General features: G+C 42.5%; 2 protein-coding genes across 2 annotated transcripts in view; both read right to left on the bottom strand.

Moving 5' to 3' along the window:
• Positions 1-124, bottom strand: part of LOC117284996 (putative DMBT1-like protein) — a 14,627-nt gene extending 14,503 nt beyond the window's left edge. Inside the window, exon 1 of the mRNA XM_033760693.1 lies at positions 34-124. Coding sequence (XP_033616584.1) covers positions 34-124 — 91 coding nt within the window. The remainder of the gene's footprint in view (positions 1-33) is intronic.
• An 81-nt stretch (positions 125-205) lies between these two features.
• Positions 206-7,849, bottom strand: LOC117284995 (putative DMBT1-like protein; the record flags this gene model as incomplete). Its single annotated transcript, XM_033760692.1, has 5 exons — positions 206-431; positions 4,016-4,169; positions 4,668-4,697; positions 7,167-7,208; positions 7,532-7,849. Coding segments are annotated over 5 exons (770 nt in total), but the record flags the coding sequence as incomplete, so codon positions are not given.
• Between the last annotated feature and the right edge of the window lie 1,082 nt (positions 7,850-8,931).

Here is an 8,931-nt window from a genome sequence, read left to right as displayed (position 1 = left end):
CCCAAGGCCCAAGGCAGGTGTCAGGTTACCTACCACTCTCGCTTTCATCCTGCTGCACAATGTTGTACAGGGCATAAACCCCTGTGTTGGTGATCATGCCATCACTTCTGAACACTGCAGTCATGATGAGGAGAGGAATAGAGACTCCTCTCTTAAGGGAGAAGGACATGGGTCAGGCACACCCCGCCCCAAGGCAGGTGTCACGTTACCTACCACTCTCGCTTTCATCCTGCTGCACAATGTTGTACAGGGCATAAAACCCTGTGTTGGTGATCATGCCATCACTTCTGAACACTGCAGTCATGATGTTTGAAGAGGAGAGGAATGTGAGCTCCCTCCCAGCACAAAACCTGCCCATGGAGAGTGAGGCAGCTTGCCACCCGTCAAACACTTCCACAAAGTCATAAGGGCACCCATAGATGTCTTCCAGTCTGAGGAGAGGAAAGCAGTGTTAATGTCGTCAAAGAAGCCATCCCTGCCTCCTCCTTCCAATTGCGCCTTCCACCAATCACTAGGCTTCCTAGGAGTCAGGTGACTGCCCTCCCTTACTTCCTGTCTGGGGCTGCCTCTATCTGTCAGACTCCTGTCTCTCACCTGATCCACTTCAGCAGATTTTCACCTGGTGTCCTTGCTTTCAGCCTCTCCCACTCTATTCCTCCTCTCTATCTTGAGGGTCCCTGACTCCAATTCAAATCTCTCCACTCTCTGTGGTGACAGTAAGTGTCCAACAGTTTCTCATTGAGAGAAAAGCTTAAGAAGGTCCTAAGAAGAGAAAAATAATGACAGCTATAAAAAGCTCCAGGGCCTGTTGAATGGACTCTTTTACCAATGTCCCAACCTTTTTGGCTCAAACTAACTGTTTCCACAAAACATTTTATCCAACCTGCATGGTCAGAAAAGCTCTCCTAGCATCCTACCTTCTACAATCTTTTCCCTTTGCTCTAGCTTATCACCAATATATATATATATATATATTTTTTTCTTCATTCCACTTATCTATTTGTCACAACCTGAAATTGTCCACTGAATTATTGATTTATTTGGGTGCTATTTGTCTTTCATAATATGAACTCAGGAGAGTAGAACTATCATCCATCTTGTTTGGTATTAAAGTCCATCCTTAGACCAGGGCCCACAAGCTCGACAAGTAAATGTTGAAAGCATATCAACATCCATCTAGCCTGCTACAAATATGAAAGATGCACATTTGCATCTAAACAACTGTAAGCACTTTTCATTGCCTGCATTACATGTTTTCGTTGTGCAATATACAGAAAATCAATGGACATAACTACATTTTCCACATACACTAAGTACTAGATTTGAAAATGTGCTAGTGCAGAACACATTTATTCCAGAAAATCAAAAGCCAAATATCTAATATTAATCCAGTTAAAATTTTTAAGAAGTCCTGATAAATTGTGTGTGTATGGTGATAACAGGGTGGCCGTAAGAAATGTGACATTAAAATGAAGACTAGGTCTGGAGAATCCTTGAGCAGATATGCCTAGAAGGCCTCATAAGTGACTTCAACCTTGCTTGATTTGCAAATACTGCAAGCAAAATTTTAACATTTATTGTAAATGCCTGGATCACAGAGAAAATTTAAGCCCAGCCAGAAATAGTCGATGAACTTAGAGTTACATAACTAGAGACATTCCAATGGGACAACCAAATGCAGCAACTGTGTGATTTTAACCAAGTAAATGTGGGTTTTTTTTTTTTTGTCTTATTTCTGTATATCCTATAGAACCTTTCCCATTATAGGCCCTTAGAGGAGCTCTTAAACCACTTCTAATGGTAAATGCTTATTTCACGATTGCTTGTTTGTCATGTAAATTCCTTAAAATTTTTGTTGTACCTCAGTTCACCCTTTTAAGCATAGGTGACACTTGTATCTGAAAAGTTATTTAATTAGAAAGCAGCATAATTTTAGTAAGCATGAAATGGCATAATTTAAATATAGATAAAATTGTTGCAGATCAGATAGGAAGCAAATTTCTGTAGGTGTTGGAATAGAAAAAAGATAAAGCAAGTTTGAGGCAAATCAGGGTTTCTTAATCTCAGCAGTACTATCATTGGTGTTGGATAATTCTTTGCTGAGGTGTGCTGTCTCTAGTTTTGAGTACACTTAGCAGCATCCCTGGCCTCTATCCACTAGATGGCAGTAGTGTCCCTATTTAGGACAGTCAAAAACATCTGCATGAAGCAGAAGAGGGCTAGCCGCTCAAGTCCAGCCTAGGCTAAGTAATAAGTTCAATGCCAACCTGACCTACATAACAAGGCCCTGTCTCAGAAAACAAAACAAAGCAAAAGAAAGAAAAGCGAAACAAAACAAAATATCTCCAGACTTAGCCAAGTGTCCTGTAGGAAGGTATAATCAACCCCAGTTAAGAACTACTTTATAAATAAGAAATAATTTTGTCTTGAAAAACAAAAAGCAAATATTAATAAACCTAGACTTAAAAAATATCAAAACTCCCCAATTAGCAATTATGCTCTGGTTCTAGGCAACACATTAAACAACTCCTTGCTTTGGGTGTTTCAAACCTGTAGAAGGAAGTTTATGTTGTGGGCTACCATAGCTGTTCAGAGTAACTATTTTCCAGAAATGACAAAATGATAACTCTGTACCCCAAAGCATTGGAAATGTGGATTTTACAGATTTGAAATATATGACACCAAATCTTCTCATATTTCTTCCAACAAATACACACAAGTTAAGTGAATGAGTTAAGTAATGATATATTTTCCTCACAACACATAATTTCCTGTATGCATTCTATACCAAGAAGGAATTAGCCACTAGGTAAACCCAATTACTGCCCACCACTTTTATACTTTTAAAAACAACATTCTGACAACTGTGCCAATGTACGCAGATGGAAAGCAGTAGCAGAGTTCTGGGATATACTGTGAGTCTAAGTTGGAAAGAGAAAATGCGATCAGATGCGACCCTGTATACAAAGATGAAACCAGGGTTAAACATTATCAGGAAATATAATTTTGCCATATGAATTTTAAAATGTTTACTATACTAGCAAAGTGTTTTTTTATACTACTTTTCTCCAAAACTGTACTTATGTATATGTATGTCTTATGTATGAACATACTCGTGTCTATACAGGTGGGCTTCCATATCTGTGTGGGTTCCATCTGAGGATTCACCTGACTGTGGACCAAAACTATTTGAAAAATTTGCATCTGTATTAAACTTATGCAGATTTTTTTTTCTTGTCATTATTCTCTAATAATATAGAATGACTATGCAGGGTTTACATTGTATGAGGTATTATGACTAATTGACAATGATTTAAAGTATATAGGAGGATGTTTATAGTTTCTGTGTAATACTCTACCATTTTATATCAGGGACCCAAGCATCATGGAGTCCCCTTTGGTAGCCAGGGGGCTCATGGAACCAGTCCCACGTGGCTGATATATATAAACGTCTTTAAATATACATTGAAATAAGATAAATTCCTTTCAAAGCAGTGATAGTTGGGAAAAGAAGCAGAAAGCACAAAGTGCATGATAGGAGAAGTGAATGAACTGTTTAATTTGTAGAAATAGACATTCTTGAAGGGACAAGGAAGTGGTTTTTGCTTTGTAGTGTTAGACGGAAAAATGACCAGACAGTGGGAATGAGGAAAAACAGATCTGGAGGAAGAAGCTCATATCTCAGATGGAGCTGGCTGAGGGCAGGGGTGAGGCCTTCACATGCGGGACACCCCAGCTGGTCTCCATGGCCTGGTGCCTAGATGCCCTGGCTTTTTCTCTCCTTGCACAAGAAATTGAGTTAAATGTCTAAATTGAGCTACACGTCTAAATGTGTAAAGAAATTGAGCTAAATGTTTTAGTCCTTAGACTAAGTCCTTAGTCACACCTTAGATGACCAGACCTATTCTTACCTAAAATTGAAAAGATTTGTCCCACAGAAAGGCCCCCTCTTTGAGGAAAGTACAGATTCAAACTTACTCTGGCCTTTAAAATGGAGAAAGGGAAAGCTGCTTACTTCAGGTGTGGGATCTTCAGTTCTATGTGGAACTTCTCAGCCACCTGTATCACCCAGACACACTCCACATCAGTGGGGTAGTTTGTTGGATACCAAGGACTGGAGAAAGAGCCTGAGAGGCTTGAAATTACTCCTCCACAAGAGTTACTTCCTTCTGTGAGAGCAAAGGAAAGACTGATGGTTGGCTTTGTTAAGCACGCACCTTGCATTTTTCCAGGTAGAACCCAGAATCCCAAGCTCAGCAGTGGAATCACAAAATTGGAAGGGATCATGCTGGTCTGGACATACTGGTGGTTGGACTGGTGTGAGCAGCTTTTTCTCTGAGAGAGCACTGAGAGGGGGTGAAAGATGTCCAACTGGCAGGAAAGACCCTAAAATTGATTGTAGGTGAGACTGGAAATGGCATTGGACAACTGTACGCAGTATGCATGTGGTGCTCAAGCTATTATTTCTTTCATGCTCTTCCCAGCTTCCTGTTACAAAAATCAGCTCAACTCAGAGGCGGACAAAGCACCCAACTGTGAGGGGTCCAGCATACCTGTTCCTTTCCCTCATGGCAGACAGAACAGACTGAAGTTACTGTGCTTTTAGGAGCTACCCAAATGATTCCACTCAATATTTTACAGATCATAATTTCAGCAGAGAGGTTTACCTTGTGGTACAGGGCCTTGACGAATGGAAGCTATAAAAATCAACCAGAGAAAATCAGAAGAGAGCTTAGTATCAGAAAACCACCTTGTACTTAATTACAAATGAATGTACACATTACTACTTCTGAGTTTTAATAAATAATTTGACACACTCATTTATTTCTCTTTTCTCCCTGATCTGAGATGGCATCTTTCCCCTGCTTTCAGTGGGTTCAGCAGACAATAACTACCTAGGTTATATTGTTGTTACTAGTTAACCAGCAAACCCAGGGCTGCCCCGAGACCGACCAGTCCCTGGGAATCACCCAGAGTAACATCACGGGGCTTGTGATCATGCCACTGTGCCTTCAAAGTTTATCAAGTTGTCAGAATTCAGGAAGACGAAACACAAAATCTTCAAGCCAGGAAGTCAGAGTAAGCTGGACAAGAGTCCTGCTGATGGAAGATGAGCCTCAGTAGAGGACTCCAATGCATGCTTCTCTTTCAGTGTTTTGTTGGGTTTGATTCATACAGAATATACATTTCAATATTCAAAATTCCATAGTTCAATCCTCGACATATGGTAGTTTGTGGCCAGGCCACTTTTGAAAGCCTGTTCATTGTAATTCTGGTACCTGCTTGAGTTTTTTGGTGGGTTTTGTTGTTGTTGTTGTTGTTTCTTATTGTTTGGGGTTTTGGTTTGTTTTTGTTTTTGTTGGTTTGTTTGTTTGCTTTTTGGTACCAGGGATTGAACTCAGGACCTTGCCTTTGTGAGGCAGGCAGCGGCACCACTGAGCTAAATCCCCAGCCTAACCTCCATGAGTTTTACATAAAGGGTTTGGTGGGGAAAGAGTTTGAAGTAGATAGGTCAGGTGGTTTGAAAATTCTTTTAGCTTCATTGCCTTACTGTGCTGCCAGCTCACTGCAAGAGGCATAGCAGGGAAGATGAGGGACACTCTTCACTTGCCTTTTCTTCTTGGTCCTTTGCCAAGGACAATATTGGACATCAGCAGAAAAAAATTCTAATCTAGGTGTCTCAGGAGCAATTTTCTTTTGTTAAAATGTTCAGTACACATACAATGACCTCCTTAGATGATTAACTGGCAAAAGCTTTCATTTTCCCTGTGTAGGTAGGTAGGTATAGCATGGTCTGTCAGTAAGTGGTTTGCTGGATTGACACTTAGAATGGGATTAATGCTTTTAGATACAAAAGGTTTCATTTCTTCCCATAGTTTTTTAAATCCCCTACTTATTCTCTTCCCTAGCCAGCTACCTCTCTGCGTAGAAAAAGTTATATTACAGTAGGGAGAAGAAAGAAAAGCCTTCTGAGGTTTGAAACCTAGGGCTCCAAGAGGATTTGAGCACAGAGCCAGCTATGTCAGCTGTCACCCCGCCATGCCTTCCTCTTCCCTCGACCAGGCTAGAATGGATTCCTCACTGAGAAAGAAGAGGAAAGCAATGGGGAATCAAAGGAGCTTAGCTACTTGTTAGACCCAGAAGACGGATTATATGTGCCCTGCCTCTCCTCCAGGGCTGCTATATAATTTGTGGGTACTGTGAAAAATGAAAATGTGAGACATTAACCAGGCGTGCAGAACTCAATCTTCCCTTCCTATAGTCTACTGTGCCATATGACAGCAATTGGACCACCCTCAAGGAATGATGGTGCTCAGCCTGGAAGGTACCCAGAACTTGATCAGGGTGGGCAAGAGACCACCACTGAGTTTCCATCAAATATGCAATGGTGCTGATAGGCCAGGGTAGGGACAGCTGCCAGCCTCCACGGTGTGTCATGGAACACCACAGAGTGTACCTTCAACGTTGATATCTTTCTGCTACCCAGACCCCCACTGGGGCACAGGATTGAAGCAATCCCGAGGCAGTTTTGGGGAAGAGCTATGTAAGTCCCCAGGAATGAGGGGCAGGGAAGAGGGCAGCTGAGAACCCATACCTGGGGAGCAGGAGGATGCAGTGAGCAAGACCACATGTGTGCTGGATTTGGATGGAAGGTTAGAGCTGCATGTCAACATTGAGTAAGTTCTAGGAGGTCTATCCTCTTGTATTGGCTAAGTCAAAAGGTCCACACAAGAGCCCAAGTGATTTACTTCTTACAGTGAGATTGCCCTTGATCCACAGTTTGACGCTGAATGCATCTTTGATTTTTGGCATGCTTTCATTTTCTAATTCATATCCCCATGACACAAGTCTTTCCACCTTCTGTCTTTCTCATATCAACCCCTCTTTTCACTTAATGCCATTTGGGAACCTGAACCACTGTTTTATAACCTGGCTGCACAATGGAATCACATGGGGGGATTTAAATATAACTGATGTGACCATAGGGGTACAGCCTGGGCACTGGGAATTTCAGAAGCTCCCTGCATGATTCTGGTGTGCAACCATAATTGGAAATCACCAATTGGTCCACTAATACAGTCATTGTCCATCAGGATCTGTGTTAGGATGCAGGTTTCATTTCTCTTTAACTTGGCAGAGATGGAAACACACATCATTGGACCTACCTGAGGGTGCAGGAGTCACATCTGCAGCCCAGTTCCCAGCATCTGTATACATAGAGCATAAGTAAATTTAGAAAATTCAAATTCTGTGAAAACAAAGAATTAGTGCTTTTCTACTGCTTCAAGCAGGCAGGCTTTGCATTATATAAGCAAGCATAGGGACGTGGTTTTCTATGGAAAAGCAGCTGCACAACTCGTGGCATCTGTCTCCAGAACAGCCAGTCGCTCAGTGATCTTTGTTTACCTAGTTGAAGGGATGTTCACCTGTTGGCCACTGTCCTTAGCTTCCCCAGCTCTGTTCTGCACATGTACCCCGTTCATCCCTGAGATCTCTTATACAAAGAACATACAGTTGGGGGAGAGGGTACCTGAGCAGACCACACCGGCATCCTCGTGATGGCCACAGTTGTGGTCTGACCAGCCAGAGCTGGAACACTGGCCAAGATGGTTCTCACTTCCTGAACACTGAATGTTGTCCAGAAGAATGTCCCCAGAACCTCTGCCAAAGTAGGCCTTTCCAGGAGCAGCAATTGCCTGTCCACACTCCAGCTGTCTGCACACAACCTCGGCTTCAGTCAGGTCCCACAGGTCATCACACACAGTGCCCCAGGTCCCCTGGTGGAGAATCTCCACGCGTCCCGAGCACCGATTGGAGGTGCCCACCAGCCGCAGAACGGGTGCATCTTCTAAACACAGGGAGATTTTAGTTTTTTAGTTTGGGAAGCTTTACATAAGAAATGACTCTGGCTCCTGTGCTACAGCCAAGGCAAACATGAGAGCAAAACCCAAAAGGTGTCTTGATTCCATAAGAGGTTTAAGGGTTTTGTAGGAGACCAAACTGGGTTGAATCCTAGTTTCACTGATCTTCAGTTGTGTGACCTTTGAAAAACTATTTATTCTCCCTGGGCCTCAGTTTTCTCATCTGTAGAATGGAAGACCCCAACAACATCTACCTCAGTAGAGTGAGTCAATGAGAGTTATGTGCAAGAAGCATCTAGCTTGTCATGGTTAACACAGACTGTCTGTTGCAGTTATGGCAAACCTTTTAGAGAACACATGCCCAAACTGCAACCCAAAACCCACTTGTCACAAAGTGCCAACACTGCAATTCACCCTAAGTACTGATTTTTTTTCGTATTAGGAATTGAACTGGGGCCCTTGCACTTGCAAGGTGGGCACCGGAACCACTGAGCTAAATCCCCAGGCCAATACTGACATTTTAGTTTGGAAAAGAACTGTCATATACTTGGCTCACGTGGTGACAGAGTCATCTCTGTGTGCTGACTATGGAACACGTGTCATAGGTTCATCACCACTGGTCTATAAGGCCCTGGCTAACAGAAGCCCGACAGCATCTCATTTGGGTGAACTGAGAGTCCAGTGCATGCAAGGTCTGAAATGGTCCGGCTTGTAGAGAGAAGCAGAATCCCCTTAAAGTATTGACCTTCAGAACTCTGGACAGCACCCAAGTGTGGCTAGTGCTGGTGGATACAGCCCCAAGACCTTCATAAACTCAGTTTCCCCTCACAGCCTATATCTTTCCCCATGAATGGTAGCTGCCTGGCCATTTTAAATACAGGATATAAATCATTCCCTTGTAGCTTTCTATGTAGACCTCTCTGTGAGAAAATCTAGTACCTACGGAGCAGGGCTGATGAAACTAAGTGCAGTGCTCTTTTAAAACTCAATCCCAGACCTCTGCTAATGGGAAGTCTCTCAAGTTAGAAAGTCTGCTGTCCTTATAGATCAAAAGCTACATAGGGATTAC

The sequence above is a fragment of the Fukomys damarensis genome, unplaced genomic scaffold (genome assembly GCF_012274545.1).
Source record: "Fukomys damarensis isolate Sample0158 unplaced genomic scaffold, DMR_v1.0_HiC HiC_scaffold_73681, whole genome shotgun sequence".
Lineage (NCBI taxonomy): Eukaryota > Metazoa > Chordata > Mammalia > Rodentia > Bathyergidae > Fukomys > Fukomys damarensis.
The sequence above is the reverse complement of the archived record's forward strand: the minus strand, read 5'-3'. Positions and strand labels throughout refer to the sequence as shown.